This window comes from Strigops habroptila (genome assembly GCF_004027225.2).
Source record: "Strigops habroptila isolate Jane chromosome 13 unlocalized genomic scaffold, bStrHab1.2.pri S16, whole genome shotgun sequence".
NCBI lineage: Eukaryota > Metazoa > Chordata > Aves > Psittaciformes > Psittacidae > Strigops > Strigops habroptila.
This window is the reverse complement of record NW_022651054.1, coordinates 8,781,616-8,797,496: the sequence shown is the minus strand read 5'-3', so window position 1 is coordinate 8,797,496 and position 15,881 is coordinate 8,781,616. Positions and strand designations below refer to the sequence as shown.

Sequence of the window (15,881 nt, the reverse complement as noted above, 5' to 3'; positions counted from 1 at the left end):
TATGCTACAAAAGGTTGGTTTACTAGGATAGAACTTACTCTGAGTAGTGTCAGATCAGTGGTGTGAATACAGCTATAACTCAAAATTATAGGAATTCCTTTAAAATTAACACCAGATAATGCCCGTATGTTCCATATATGTGTGCTGTAATAGAGAAGAGAGCACATAACGACCTACACTCTGCTGACAGAGCAACCTTTAATGGTATGATGCTGTAGTGACCTTTAATAGCATTTAGTAAAAGAGCTTTGAAGTTTATTACTCTTAAATCAAATCTGAGCTTAGAAAAAACCTCACTTTTCTCATTATATGTTTAATTATCAAATGTTTAGCATTAAAATACAGCAGAGCACTTTGTGCAAGATAAATTCTAATAAAATGACCACAATAATGCTGGGTGTGCTTTTCAAAGCACCATCATTTTCCAGGGTGGAATTTACCGGGCTTGGGGAGAGCAGCAGTGATGGGATGATCTCTATTCGGTCTCATGGTGACAGTGCTCAAGGGTTTGACTTTTCCTGTTGGGAGTTACAGCTCTTCTTTGTTTCAGGTGTATCTCGAGCAGTGGTGTGGGAGCACAGCTCGGCTCCCATGGAGTACCTGTACCACTGGGTCCAAACCTCCCTGGCGCTGGCGGGGAGCACAAAGAGCCTGTACAGCAAAAAGAAAACATTTCTAGCCCCTTCTGGCATCGAGTTCCAGTGCACCACCAAGTAACCCTCCTAATTCCTCACCTCACCTTAGCAATTCTGGCGTTTGACATCCTTTATTAAACTAAATGTTGGGGTTCTTAAATTGCTTGTTATGCACAGCCACCAAGTCTTTGTTGTTAGATGGTGGGAAGTGTGTTAGGGATTAGAAAAAGCCATGAAAACACTGAAGGAAACAATTTTGCTATTATAGCTACTTATTTTTAAAGCCTACATTAAAGAGGTTTTGTTGAATTTGTGTTTGTTTTAATTAATGCTGATGGGAAAAGGAGAGAGGCACGGAGATGTTGTGAACACCAAGCTGCAATGCCCAGAAATGATACAGCAAAAAAGGTCAAGATTCAGTCTCCTTAAATTACTTTTTAGGAAGAATTTTAAGTGAAAGTTGTTAATAAGCATTTTGTAAAGTTATTCTGAACGTGGTACACTTTTAATATAGCCAAAAGAAAGCTTTCTCACTGGGATAAAGCCAGACATTACACCAACTACACTGTCGGCAGCAAGATTTCATCTTCCCAATATCGCTGATTTTGGCCGAAATCACTTTTTTTTAATAAAATTTGAGAAATTAAACGTCTCTTTCTTTCTTTAGCCGGCAACAAGCGACGTGTCCCGGCGGGTGATGCCTGACCGGAGCACGGGTGGAGCGGCCGCCACCGGCTGCTGGCTTCGGCTGGGCTCGGAAGGGCTCGGCTCCTTTCGGCCCGGCTGTGTTCGGCTCGTTTCGGCTCGGCTGACCTCGGCTTGTTTCGGCCCGGCTCGGCTCGGCTCCCCTCAGGGCGGCGCGGGCCACCCTCACTAGCCCTTCCCTTACCGGCACTTTCGCCACCCGCCACCGAACCGCTAAAAAACTCGCCCCCGCCGCCAGCCCCCTCCGCCCGTTCTCCGCTCCCCTTCTAGAGCGGGACCGCGGCTCGCTGGGGACAGACCCTTTGGGGTGGATTTCGGCCGCGAAGAATCTGCGGCCGCGGAACGACCGGCGGCTTTGCGCGGCGACGGCCGGGACAAGATGGCGGCGCTAGGCAAGCAGTGAGTGGCGGCGGCGCTGGGGCTGCGGGGCCCCGCCGGGGCGGAGGGGCCGGCCGGGCCCTGCTCCGCGGGGCAGCGGGTGGGGAGGAGGGTCCCCGGGGCCGCCGTGAGGGCGGGCGCAAGCAGGGCCCTGCCTGGGGCCGGGGAGGGCTCTGACAGAACCTCCCGCCCGGGCCGCAGCAGCGAGGCTCGCTGCGTTGGGCTGGATTTAAACCTGTGCTTATCGAAATCGAACAACCCCCAAACCGGTGGGAGGCAGCGGAGGTGCTGCCGCGTTTCCGGGGCGTAGTTTTCACTCTTGGGAAGTAGAATCTCCTCAGGATTCCCTCCCCCAGACTGCTGGCCCCCCAGTACCGGCGGTTCGGGGGCAGCGGCACCGGTTGCTCCTCGGGTCCCCGCAGCCGGTCAGAGGGAGCTGCAGGGCCGGGTTCGGAGCACACGGCGGTAAATAGTTTGTCACAGTGATGACATAGTACCTACGGCATCGTGCGGCTCCCCAGCTCCGTGCTGTGATGAACAGGCTACCCAGTGATGGACTCGGCGAAAGGCAGGTTGGGAGGGAAATTCCTCATGTAGAGATTGCTCATTGCCAAAACCACAGGCAGTGTCTCTGACAGACCATCTCACAGGTTGGCTTCGTCAGCAGAAGAGTCCTGTGTTGTTAATCAATCTCTGCATGACATCATCTGACAGTAAATCTTGTCTTTCGCCATAGTGTGTCTGTGGGTTGGTGCTTTACATCTTCATGCAAAATAGGTGAACTTACTGCACACAGAATGGTGTCTAATGGAGACTAAGGCTGAATCTCCGCAGGTTAAACAGTAATTTCTTAATTCCAAAATCACTTGGAAAACTCTGGACATGAGAGATTTATGGCCAGATCCATCACATCCCAAAACTTTGCATGGAAAAAGGCAGCAATAGCTGTAGGAGAAGCTGCGGGCACATGGCAAGGTTGAGCACATTGGTGCTGATTCTGCTCAGCTCTATATCTCTTACATCACATTGAGGCTGATCTTTTGTTTCTAAAATTGGGAAGGGTAGATTTTTGGTTTGGAACGTGCTGTGTGTTTTGTTATAAGTAACATTAAAACATAACTTTTATTCTTTTTTCCTAGATATGGGCTCATTATGCCCAAAAAAACACCACAGAAAAATCTCGTTTCAAAGAAACTCTCGGTGTTTGCAGATGACTCTGATGATGAGGTGAGTTCAACAGTTGTCTTCTAAATTTTGCCCCATATTCTTCAGATTAATTATTTACAACCCTTAATGTCTGCATCAGCTTGTGGCAGTGTCACTCAGATCTGTGTCATCATTTGGGATTTGGGTGTGAAATGGGATCTGTGTGTTCTTTAGTGCGAGTTACATGAAGCAATGACTTGGTGGTTACTTTCTGTCAGCTCTTCCAAAAGCTCATCACATGTAGCAGCCTGTTTGTAAGAGTTAACAGCAGCTCGTGAAGAAACTTGTTGGCCATCACTGGTGAATGTGTTCGCAAATAAAGACCAGTAGCCATCACCATTCCTTTCTCAGGTATTAACTTTTAAGTACAGTAAAGTGTATTTTATCCTTTAGCTCATTCCACCCAGATTTCACATAACTGATTTACGATGTTCAGACTCATGGTGTGTATGACTGTATCATATGAAGTTTTTGATGTTCTTTGCTATAGTCTCCTTCAATTTTGTATATTTTTTAAGTATTGCCTTCAAAATCTTAGCTTTCAACCTGCCCCAATAGGAGTTGCTGTATACACTATAAAAATTACACTCCTGAATGTACTGCTGTGAATATGGGGAGCATCAAGAACTGACATGGTACATAGGCTGCTTGGGGTACCTTACAGAAACCCAGCTCCTAAACCAGCCTTTCCAAAGGATTTAGAGCCAGTAGCTTCATAGTTTACAGGTAAAGAACAGAATCATGGGGATGAACATGGATAGAGCTTTCTGGACATAATGTTGCAGTTTACTGGGTTTTATTGATCTGGAATTACTTGTGATAATTTAATCAGAATGTCATTATGTGCATATTTAGCATTTTTCTCACAAAACACAGAAAATAAGCTTTACCTACACCCATAGTCTAGAAGTTTAACATTTAAGAAGTTGAAATTTAGAATCAGTTGAAGTTTAGAACCAGAACCTGTTACAAAAACGTTCTTGCTGCTGTAGAGCTTCAGTCAGTGCTCTTCAGTGTGGTTGATAAAGCAATGCTAATACAGCATCAAATAATCCTTGCCAGTTTCCGACTCATATTATCAAAACATTTCTTTTAAAACTTGAGGGTTTTTTAATGGACTATCAGTTGTTCTTTTTATGTCATAGAAAGCCTGAATCTAGCACTTCCCAGCCTCTGTGTACCTGCTTCCCTTCCAGAAATGAGAAAGCAGCTGTTGAAGGTGTCTGAGCTCCCTTTGTACAGGGCATGGAAGGGCTGAAGGTCTTCCTAGTGGTACCTGCTCAACATGGAACTGCGTCAAGCAGCTTATAGGACCTACAGGAGACAGAGAGGACAGGAAATGTCTTAAATCCCATCTCTTTCTTCATGTTGCTGCTGTCCTCAGCACTCTGCAGAGCTCATAGCTGGCTCCATGGCTCTGAAGAGAGGTTTTCCTTTCAAATGGCGATAGCAGTGGATCCGCTCTCCCCATGGCAGGAGCACTTTCCTGGTCAGTTTAGTCCCTGTCAGTTTGGGATTTGGTGTCTTTCTCTACATTAAAGGTCTGATCCCATGTATTCCAGATCCCAAGAATGAGCTTGGTTTAATCTGTTGTCAGCATTCCAGGGTAGGACTGGGAACCTTCCTGAGTATGGAGCGTTTTTTAACTTCTCCATTAATATCTAAACATTAAAACAAAATAATGCATAGAATTCTGATACTAATAGTGTATGATGCTGTCTGCTTACTCGTAGCTTAACAGATCAAGTATCCTCTCAGCAAGGCTGACAGATTCACTAAGAGTCTGTTACAAAGACTCTTAAAAGTTGTCATGCTCATCACTGTGGTACGTACCCAGCCAAAAGTAATAATCTCATAACTGCCTTTATCAAATAAGATCATTTATTTTTTCTTAAAGCAAAATTACTTTATTAGTTCAATAATCATTTCAGAGCTTTTCAAGATAAGGAGCAGCATTTGGGAGGGGTTTCATTTCCTGTCTGCTGCCTTATCAGCCACAACTACATCTCAAATGTCTGGAGATTATGTATTTTTAACTGAACTCTAATAAAGTTTGTGCTGGGAAATCTGCACACCTCACTTGGTCCGTGATCATACAGGAGATACCAAACTTGTGCTCTCTGTTTTTAAATGTTACTATGCATATTTCATTAAGATTTTGCCTGTACTCTTGCTGAGGAATTTGAAAGGTTTTTTTTCTGTGGCTAAGTACATTAATGGATTTAAGTTGCTGATGAAGATGATTTTTGGATTAGTTCATAAGGAGCAGAACATCTGGGATGGAAGTTTTCTCAAAATACAGTGTTGGCTGGGAAAAAGCAACCCAGGAGATTGCAGGTACTTTTAGCCAATAGAGTTGTGAATTATTTGCCTTCATAATGAGGAGTTCTCACTAGCTTTAAAAACTGGGGGAAGGCTGTTACCCCTGGGAAAGCCTGTTGTAGAGATGTTACAGCAACAGACTAGGATGCATTAGAAATAAGTTTCCTTTCTGGCTTAGTGTTGTGATATATCCATTTTCTCCAAAGACACTATTCCCTTATTCGTGCCTTGTGTTTTCAGAGATGGCTTGTGAGTATTCCCAGTGCACTGTTCCATGGTCTGGTTTATCTTTGGAATTCAGCTGAAAATATCTCTGTGGTACAGCAGATAAAGGTTCTGTTTCTTGGTTGTATCAGAATCACCCCACATACAATCCTGCACCTCATCAGCCTTTCAGAACTGATTTGTTGCTCAGGATGTAAAGTGTAGCTGAAAAAATAACTGTATTTAGACCACAGTAGGTGGTAAATTCAAGAGAGAGATAGTGGAGTCAGCGTGGATAGCTCTTATTCAGGGATAAATGGAGTCTTTAAGCAGGCACAAAGGAAGAAACTGAGGACAAACAGAAGACTATATTCTGTTGTAGACTCAGGTTTTGGGTTTTACTTATAGACCCTTCCATTCACTTTGCAAAGTATACAGAATGACTAAAAGTAAGATTGGCAAGGTGATGAGTATTGATGATGACCAGAGTTTATGCAACTGTTTTCATGCAAAATAAGACAAAGTAAAGGGGCTCTTAGATTACTGAGAGGAAGGAAGTGGAGTAACTTGAGAGGGTGTAGGTAAAATCAAGAAACTTCAGAGAATGTAAAGTGGTATTTCTCATAGTATGAGCAACACGGTGTATTATGGAATTACCAAGTAACTGGTTTGATCTAAACAAAAGGAAGTTGAGGATTGCTCCACACAATGTATAATTAAGTCGTGGAACTCATTGCCACAGGATATTGTGGCATGGCCAAAAAGATAAATGGATTCAGGAATGGATTAGCCAAATGAAGGGGTGTTCTTGGTGGCAAACAATGGTCCAGGTGCATCCTCCAGTGCAGGAAGTCCCTCACCTCCTGGTTTCTGGAAGCTAGGAGGGAATGTCGAGGAAAGCTAAGTCTGTACGTGACTGGTTCATGTTCTTTCTCTTAATCTTCTGCTAGTAGCCATGGCTCGTATGGTGTCTGAATTGAGATGAATCTGTTGCCTGACTTGATAGTGGTTTTTTCCTCCATGAAGGTCTGAGTGTCGTGTACATTCAATGATGATCTGTGTGGGCTGTAGTTGGGTAATCCAGATCTCTGTGAGGGTAACCTTAACAATTCACTGCTAAATACATACACATGGGAGTGTAAGTGGCTCATTTGGAGATGTTTGGATACCAAAGAGTCATGAATCCAAAGATCACAGCCTGAGATTCCTTATCTGATGTGAGAGGCATGAATTGAGCAAAGTCAGGTCCCTGTATATTGGCCTTTCCAATACACAGCCATGCAGAGCCACAAACCTGGGGTGAGCTCCATGGAAACACATGCAGGTATCTGTGCTTGAGCTCCTGAGCTCTGTACAGTCAGGAGAGATGCAGGTACTGCTGAGGCTAAAGTGGACACCTCAAATTAGGGAGATTAGTTTTGCTCTGAAAGTGCTTTGCTTTTTGTGAGCTGGTTGACTGTCCTTTCACTTGCTGATCAAACAGAGCTCCAAATTATCCTGCTGCTGCTCTTTGGTCAGATACTTTTCTGCACATTCAGTTAAAACTAGGTGGTTGTAGTGAGAGATTAAAATCAAACTACATCTAATCTGCCTGATGTCACTAAAGCATTTCATTTCTCTTTCAAATGTGTTTCACTTCAAACAATGGTAATTTATTTTGTGTGTTTACTGCAAAGCAGCATGTAGAGAGTTCAAAAAGGCAAAGCCCCCTCATGGGTCTTTCATAACAGGTTATATGAGAGCAGAATCATCCTCTGGTTTTAAAAAAGGATTGGAGTCATGTCTTATATTGTCTATCAGTAAGTACCGTGCCTGGGGTTTTGGTAGCAACCACAAATGCTTTTCCTTTGGAGGCAGGGTGTGCACCTAACAGAAGATGCTCCATTATTAATAGCTATTGTGTCAGAATTTGTTGGTCTTGAACTTCTTGTGGCAGTCAGTGGGGAAGAACAAGTCAGGCATCTCTCATATACTTTGACAGCAGCTATTAAAATAGAGAAATGGGAGAGAACAAGGAGATATTTAGTAGATTGGGGTCATTTCTTATTTCTTCTATTAATTTTTTTTAACCTTTTCAGTTGTGCACGAGCTCAACTCCATGGTCTCACAGGAGTGGTAGACCCAAGGGTCTCATTTCTAAGAGCTGCTTGATTTGCATGGATTCTATGTTGTTTCCCAGGATGGGGTTAAAACGGTTTCTCCTTCCAGAAAATATTAAGCTCTAAGCTTTGTGCTTCAGAAGAAAAGCTTGACTGGAGGGAAAGCCTATGAGACAGATTGCTGAGCTTCTAGGGTCTTTAATAAATGGGCAGTTGATAAGTAAAAACAATACAAAAGAACGGGAAGTTCTCATCTGTCAGAGCTTGTGGCGCAGCAGGAAATTGTCCACCATAAACCATTAGGGAAGGTGTTTGTTTTCTGTAAACTTGGTGCCACTCTAGGCAAACAAATGGCAGGTGGAGTCCTTTACAATGATGTGTACAATCAAGAGGGCTATGTATTACTTTTGTGTTTGTGTAATCTTTGCAGATCAACAAATTTATTTTGTGTAGACAGACCAGGAAAAGATTCCAAGCAGCATTTCAAATATTTTGGTGGAATAAAGCTGATTCTGTAAATACAGCTGCCAAATCTGATATGTCTTTTACTGAGCCATTGCTTTCTGGCATAATGCAGGGAAGATTCCTTAATGTTCGGGTACCTTTCTGTAAAAAAGAGTCTGATAAACGAAGCCTCCAGTGCTGGCCCTTAATGTATCAAGCAGAGGACCAGCACCTTTCCCAAGGGCCAGGAAGAAGTTTAGGTCTTCTGTATGGTGCTGATGTGTGTTTCACTGCCAGTTTAAAGCAGCTTTTTATAGTAAGAAGTTTATACGGACTCATTTATAGCATTTTTAAAAGAAAGTAGATGACCTAAAAATTAAGTACAGTATTTTAAATATTCCTCAACATCAGCTTTTCAGTCTTGAAAGCCAGAGGTGAACAGGAGGTGGATGAAGGCAGGATCCTTTTAGATTGTTTTAAACTAAATCATCTGCTATCTACTTCCCCTAGTCAACCAACCAACCAGCTACATAAATAAATAAGAGAACATATCCAATTCTAATCCAATTAATCAGCAAGCTGTGGTGTACAGGGTGTAGTCCCTGATCCCACAGTGGCCTCTTGAGTGTGTGGTGGTGTCTGCCAAGCTCAGGTTCCTGAAGCTTGAAGCATGGTCTGCTCCCTTACCTGGTTACCTGCAGCTGGGTGGGAGAGGGTGGGAGGCTGCTTTTGGTGGGAGCATAACTGAACCTTGGGGGGCTTTTCTTCCACGAAAGTGCACATCACACTTTCCCTTTATTACTGTGGTTTAAGCACAAGGTTTAACATTTGGAAAGTGGAGATGGAGTTTATCCAAGTCTGCATGTAGCAGCTTTTTAAGTTTGAGATACTTAATTACATAAACAAGGCTACAAGTCCTGTCAGTTGTAGTGAATCTGTTAAATAAACAAAATCATTTATTGGTTGAGAAAAGATAAATACACAGCTTAGTTCAACACTAAAAGACAAAACTAGATAAACTGCAAAGCTGCCTTTAAAAGACAATATGATTAGAAAACATGGTTTCAGTAGCGGACATGGTTTTTCTTAGGGGAGATCAGTCCTGCTGTTTGCTAGCATATTCATCTTGCAAAATGAAACATGAACATTTGAAGTACATCCTGTTCATAGCAGCAGTATTCTGATTTCTAAAAATACAGAACTAATGATACAGGTCAAACCTGTAGTAAGTGTCAGATCTTTTCAGATACTTGTTTCTTACTATGAACAGAGTTTTTTCATGTGATTGTATGAACGTCTGCTCATGACTGCTACGTCTTTGAGCACATGTATGTGCTGGAAGAAGAGTGTGTATATTCTGAGCAGCACCTACCTATTTCACAGGCTATTAGAAAGATAATTACAAAAATCATTGAGGACATCTCTCCTTTATTCACAAACATGTAATCCCCAAGAACTTTAAAATTTCGGATACATAGATAGATAAGAGGGTGTAATTCCAGTTCTTGTTGATTTGGGGGTGGTTTCTTGTGTTTTCCTCTCATTTTCATTTTTTAATGGCAAAACCTGAAGTAATTGTTGTGTTTGGGAGTGAGTAGGTGTAGTGCAAGCATCTTTCTCTTAGGAATGTGTTTCAGTAGTGGCTTTAGCTGTCCTTTGCTACATGTTTTACCTGCTGATGTGCCAGCATCTTGCCCCAACAGGCTGACCCTTGCCATAGCGGAGGGGTGTATCTTTCCCACCATTCTTTTGGCAATGGTAGGAAGAGAGCATTGCAACTGAAGAGTTTTCACAGACCTTCTATGTCTCTGAGCAGTTCCTGGGCAGAGGTGACTTGCTTTGTGAAATGACATGCAATTTTATGCAGCTTTTGAGGTGCACGTCGTTGAAATAGTGTTCTTAAACTCATCATCATTTTCATGTATATGCTGAGGTACTGCGATACTTTGCTCATGGAAAAGGCTGATTCATTGTATGCTTGGGAATGAACTTTTAGGTTTTCTTCCTACAGAAAAATACTACTGAAATGAGAGTCCGACTTGTGGAATGGGACTATTACACAGTTGTTTGTTAGGAGCTGTGTCAGTGTAATTAATTTCATTTTTGCAATGTTTCCTTACAGCCATCTGTGGGTGAAAGCCTTCAGAAAGAAGCATTGAAAAAACAAGCAATGAAACAGGTAAGATGTGATGGCAGATTAAGAAATGACAGCATCTGTTTCCTTTTGTTAAATGGTTGCAGAAACACGTTTGTGCCATTGCAGAGTTACAGTTACCCTTCAAAACAATTCCATATGAATGGATGATTTTGTGCATTGCTCTTTGCAGCACAAGACTTGATTTGAAATTCTCAGGGCTTTTCCTCTAGCACTGATTCTCTTTCACTTTTCTGGGCAAGATTGTTCATTTTGAAGCTCTTGTGGCTATGATCAGAGCAGCTGAAGAAGAGCCCAGTGAGAGCTGCATGAGTGAGGTTTGCAGAGCTGGTCATAGTGTAAAATACAATGAAATTCCTGTTTACTCAATAGAAGCAGTTAAACACACAAGCTGTTGAAGTTTGTTTTGTGGTGTAGAATGCACTGCTGGGTTTAGAATTTCTCAAACCCTTGGAAAATAGTAGAAATTTCATGCTTAATTTTTGGGTATCTTTTCATCCTCCCTCTTTTCTTTCTTTCAGACTAAATTGGAGATTCAGAAGGCTTTGGAGGAAGATGCTACAGTGTACGAATATGACAGTATTTATGATGAAATGCAGCAGCAGAAGAAAGAAAGCAATGCCAGAGTGTTATCTGGAAGAGATGACAAGAAGGTTGATACCTGAAAGTGTGTGCTATCTGTCTGAGCTCTGTGTGCTTGGAGTGGCTATGATTGATTAACTTCTAAGCTTTGCCAAATGCATTTTCCCATGGGGCATGCAAGTGTTGTGCCTAAATCCCGTTAAATAAGGTAGTAATTTGCAAGAATTTTGGCAAAACTTAGTTCATTGAGTACTTTGGAGTCCTCATCCAATGGTATTCCAGAGGGTGGCACACTACAAGTTTCCCACCCAGTTTATGATGTACATACAGTGTATTTCTGAAGAGAGTGTTACAGTGGGTAACAGGATTAGAGGCAATGGGCCCTGCAACGATACTGCTTATGAGAATAGAGACTCTTGTTATTAAGCCAAAGAGCATAAATTGTCCCGCCTCACTCACTGCTGGCCTTCCTGGAGGACTGTCAGGAGACAAAAGTAATTAACTTCCATTGGTGAGATGTGAGCCAGTTTCCAGAGCCCAGTGACTTGTTTGAAAGCATTGCTGAATTATCCTGACAAGTGATATTTTCATTGTTACTATTTAATTTGAAAGCTCCTGTCGGGTTATGTGGGTAGAAAAGGAAGCCTCCCACTCCTTTACAGCAATAGAAAGGCAATAGAGGGGTGAGAAATCAAAAACCACTTACACTCAGGAGCAAAAACGATCTTAGTCAAAGATGGGCTGAATGTTTTGCTTGAATACAGCATGAAAGTGTGCGTGTTAGTGATCTGAAAGAGAATGACAGTTTATTTCAGATAGCTGTCAAACAGTGGAGAATATGTTAGAGTAGCTGCTGGTTTTATTCTGTTACCAACTTTCAACATCTCTCCATCAATCCCAGTTTGTGTTTTCGCAGCCGCCTTAATTACCTCTCCATGTGATCCCTTTTTTCTTTTCTGTTTTAGCCCAGATACATCCAAAATATCCTCAAAGCAGCTGAGATTAGAAAGAAGGAGCAAGAAAAAAGAATGGAAAGAAAAATACAGAAAGAGCGTGAAATGGAAGGGGGAGAGTTTGATCACAAAGAGGCTTTCGTGACCTCAGCCTACAAGAAGAAGCTGCAAGAAAGGGCTGAGGAGGAGGAAAGAGAAAGAAGAGAAGCAGCTCTCGAGGGTGAGATTCACACTGAAATAATTCCCCTTTAAAAGAAGTATGGAATTATGGCCTTGGACGTGATTTACAACATTGTCATCTGGTCTCTCTGTGAGGCTTGACATAATTAAACTCAAAAAGGACCAGGTGGCACATACTGAATCAGATCCTTCTTTGTTATTTTCCTTTGGATGTTACTAAAGGAACAGAGGAAGCTCCTCTGTGTGTCAGTGCTGTTTGTGTTGCTGCTTTTTATTTTTAAGGAAGAGTCACTTGTTGAAGGAAGGCTCTAAGCCTGGGTACAGTGATGCTTACACTCCTTACTTCAGACATTTTGTAGTGTCCCATAAACAGGTGTAAAGAATAGGATATAGGGTCATAAGATAAATCAGGCTGGAGTGGCCCTCAGGAGTTCATCCGTTCCGGCCTCCTGCTCAAAGCTTGGTCTGCTGTAAGGTCAAGTCAGGTTGCTCTGAGCTTTTTCGCCTCTGGACTTCAAAAACTCCAGGCTGGAGATTGCAGACTTGGTGTCTACCAATTGTGAGTTGTGTCTGATGAGTATTTGTGGCACAGTAGATCCAACCTCACTTTCTTTCCCATAGCGTACCTGGATGTGACCAAACAGAAGGATCTCAGTGGATTTTACAGACATCTTTTAAACCAGAAAGTGGGGGAAGAAGAGATGCCTAAATGCAGCTTCCGTGAAGCCAGGTAGGATGCGATTCTGGAAGGCTTTCAGATACAAACCAGCTTCTGGCTGTTTGTGATTCCAGACTCAACTGGAACACTGTAGGAATTAGAGAGTACTAAACTGTAGGGTAAGCTGATTCCTTTACACAGCTGATTAATTACATGGAAAATGTCTAATAATCATAAAAGTGGAATAGGCTATAAGACAGAACCAAGCAGGAGGGGGATGCTGTTCAACAAGTATCAAGAGGACAGTTATACGTGTAATACCACTTGGTATTATTCCAGCCTGTATATTCCAACCTACATTTACTTTGGTCTACGTAATATTTGGCAATCTGCAGTAAGTTCCATATTTTGAATCATGAGGGAGACAAAAGGCAAAAGAGGAAGCACAAGAGGTAAAATCGCAGAAAACAATGTTGTGATATGAATTGCCTGAAAAGAATGTGAGTCTCTCACTTTGTACTTGCTCCACATTTATGGGTTCATAAAAACTAAATTAATTGAGTGTTGATGCTGTGGTAAAAGGAAATTAACCAAATGTATAGGAAATCCAGTGGGAGTGCTTCAAGCTCTTAATATATGCACATTCCAAAGCAAAGTAACGAGACGAGGCTGAATTACTTATGTAGTGGAGTTCTGCCCTGTGGAATGGTGAAGGGGATATGTTTCTTATATGCAACAACTAATCATTTGAAACAATTCGGGTTAAACCTCTTTTGAGATAGTTCTTAAACCTGAATGTCACAAGTTAAATGCTTGCCATCACAAAGGAAATGCAGCACACATCAGATAATCAATCTAACTACATGGTGTGCTGATTCATAAGAATTTGCCACAGACTGTTAATGGAGTTAATGATTAAAGAGAAGAGATACATGGCTCATGTGAGTGAACATGTATTTCCTTATCAGTCAGCAAAGAATGACAAAGCACAATCTTTCTGTCTACTGCCCAGATTGGGCCTCTATGGATTGGCTTTTTGTGCTTAAGATCTCTGAGCTGTTAAAAGATGGTAATTTCTATCTAGCCTCAGGAGTGAGATCTTCAGAAATACTGGATTTAAAAAAATCTACTACTAATGGAAGCTGCTCTGTCAACAAAACATACAACAGCAAAACATACAACAACAAAACATACAACCTGCTGCTTCTCTGGATAACTATTTGAGGTGAAAAGGAATAAACACACAAGAAAAAGTGTGTAGCTTGCCACAGAGCTCACATAAGAATACGAATCTGTCTTTTTGCTTAGATGGCGGCTACAGGTACTTAACCATAGTCATTCTTTTAGATAAATTCATCAGCTCACGATCACCAATGAAGCAGATACAGATGCATAACAGAAATCCTTTGCGCTGCATTCCTGGAACCTGAGCCACAGATAGATTTGCTCTCTTAGACTGAAAAGCAACATCTTTTGCTTAAGTCCTGACCAGAAGTCAGTTTGTGGAAGAGGCTGAGATTTCAGGCTGTGTAATGTTGTTTTTTTCTTTTTTAACATAAAAAATGTAGGATAAAGGAAGAAAAACCTGACAGTTATGATGAATCCAACCAAAAGAACAAAGGCCCAAATGAAAAACAAAGACTGAAGCCCTCTGCTAAGAAAGAGAATAATCCAGATGCTGATACTGACTTAGAACCTGATAGTAGTGATGATGATAAGAGACATAAAAATACTAAAGTAGATGTGAAAAAGAAGAAAAGGAGGGAGAGCTCTGTGAGCAGTGAAGAGGAGGTTAAACATCACAAGAGCCAGAGGCGTTCCAGGTCACCGAGTGCATCCAGTGCGGAGGAAGAGCCGCGCTCAAAAGCCCAAACAAATCATCTTACAAAGAGGGGAGAGAGCAGATCAAGTAGAAGGGGAAATGATGAACAATACAAGGAAAAAGATCATGAGAGAAGTAGGACCTATGAAAAAGATCACCAAAGGGATAAGGAAGAGCGACATAGATATGGGGATCATGCTAATAAAGATAACTATAGGAGGAGGGAAGAGCAGGATGATAAACAAAGAGGGAAGGAAAGAAGAGAGAGGGAGGGACATGGCAGAGAATGGAGGAAGGCAAAGGAGAGAGATGAGAAGGGCTCAGAAAAGGAACGAGAGAAAGAAAGAATAACAAAGGAGAGAGATGAGAAGGGCACAGAAAAGGAACGAGAGAAAGAAAGAATAAGAAATGGTAAAGATAGATACAATGATAGAGAGAAGGAGAGAGAGAAATGCAGAGAAAAGGAAGATCATGGGAAGGACAGGAGAGAGAAATATGGTAGTGAAGAAAAGAAATACAGAGAGAGGAGGGGAAGTAGTCCTGCGTCTTTAGAAAAAGATGGACAGACTGATCTGGAAAAAGAGAGAAAGGGAAGAGAGAGGGAGGGGGATGAGAAGGGAAGATCCAGCTCTGAAACTTCAACTGAGCAGAAACGTAAAGCTGGAGAAGAAGCAGAGAAAGAGGAGAAAGAACAAGCCCAGAAAGCAGCTGAGAGCATGAGCAAATTTGCCAAACGGAGCAATGAGGAGACAGTCATGTCAGCGAGAGACCGCTATTTGGCGAGGCAGCTGGCACGTGTCAGTGCTAAATCTTACATCGAGAAGGAAGAAGATTAACATCTCTGTGGTGGGCAAAACCACTCGGCCTGTCAACCAGAAGGAAAAGTCACTGCTGCAAGGACTCCTGTACAGAGGTAAAAGCGTGTCCTAGGTATTTATTCCTGGCTTTAGTCTAAGGAACTGTGTGTAGAGGAACAACTTTTGAAATGGGTTCGTGGATCGCTTGAAAAACAGCCGTAGTGTCTTTGTACAGTTGAAATACTAAATTGGGCTGACTCCGTCCACCCTGGCCTTCAGCACCTGATCCCTGGTACTTGAAGATTCTGGGACAGACCTAGGAGTGTTAAACAACATGAGAATACTTCCCCCTGGCAGCCCCTGCTCCTGCCACCAGCTGAAGCAGTGAGCTCTGCTGAGACAAAGATGTTCTCAGCCCTTAGCAGGAACCGTTGTTGCCCACTGATGCCCTCAAAAATGAGCAACAGGCCTGTAAAAGTGAAGAAAAAGGCAAGAAAACCAGCCTGAATAATCAGGAGATTTCTGTACGTAGTATGGTGTTTTGTAAGCTAGGTGCATATTGATATATGAATTTTGTATTTATGTGTGGGCTTTGGTCTTGGGGACCTGATGTACAGAAACAAATAAAGTGTAAGATACATACTGGATCTAATGTGTGGGTCTTCTTAAGGCTTGTGTTATTTTACTGCATCTTTTTGTGTGAAATAAGGTATATGAGTCTTGTTCTTGTACATGAGTTCA

The 15,881-nt window shown here is 42.2% G+C and overlaps 2 protein-coding genes and 1 long non-coding RNA gene across 4 annotated transcripts in view; 2 read left to right on the top strand and 1 right to left on the bottom strand.

The window, feature by feature from the left end:
• The window catches only part of EFCAB5 (EF-hand calcium binding domain 5), a 40,340-nt gene extending 39,057 nt beyond the window's left edge, over window positions 1-1,283 (top strand). The window contains exon 23 of the mRNA XM_030472447.1: window positions 551-1,283. Coding sequence (XP_030328307.1) covers window positions 551-717 — 167 coding nt within the window. The 3' untranslated portion in view covers window positions 718-1,283. The remainder of the gene's footprint in view (window positions 1-550) is intronic.
• LOC115601923 lies at window positions 298-2,450 on the bottom strand. The gene is made up of 2 exons (XR_003989543.1): window positions 2,216-2,450; window positions 298-651 (listed from the first exon to the last, which is right to left on the bottom strand). It is a non-coding gene; the product is annotated as an uncharacterized LOC115601923 (long non-coding RNA).
• Window positions 1,483-15,787, top strand: NSRP1 (nuclear speckle splicing regulatory protein 1). Of its 2 annotated transcripts, none has more exons than XM_030472465.1 (7): window positions 1,483-1,739; window positions 2,858-2,945; window positions 10,116-10,172; window positions 10,670-10,801; window positions 11,696-11,903; window positions 12,485-12,593; window positions 14,090-15,787. In XM_030472465.1, the coding sequence occupies exons 1-7, from the start codon at window positions 1,720-1,722 to the stop codon at window positions 15,177-15,179; spliced, it is 1,704 nt and encodes a 567-aa protein (XP_030328325.1). In that variant the 5' UTR covers window positions 1,483-1,719; the 3' UTR covers window positions 15,180-15,787. The 2 variants fall into 2 exon arrangements, with proteins under 2 accessions (XP_030328325.1, XP_030328326.1); XM_030472466.1 differs by lacking the exon at window positions 1,483-1,739 and adding an exon at window positions 1,957-2,183 and having other exon boundaries at window positions 14,090-15,612.
• The last annotated feature ends 94 nt before the right edge of the window (window positions 15,788-15,881 follow it).

What these genes read in the sequence shown, in the direction of transcription:
- NSRP1 (XM_030472465.1), top strand. Translation starts at nt 1,720, where the DNA reads ATGGCGGCGCTAGGCAAGCA. An exon ending in ATGGCGGCGCTAGGCAAGCA is followed by an intron (nt 1,740 to 2,857) that starts GTGAGTGGCGGC and finishes CTTTTTTCCTAG; the next exon opens with ATATGGGCTCATTATGCCCA. An exon ending in AAGAGAAGCAGCTCTCGAGG is followed by an intron (nt 11,904 to 12,484) that starts GTGAGATTCACA and finishes TCTTTCCCATAG; the next exon opens with CGTACCTGGATGTGACCAAA.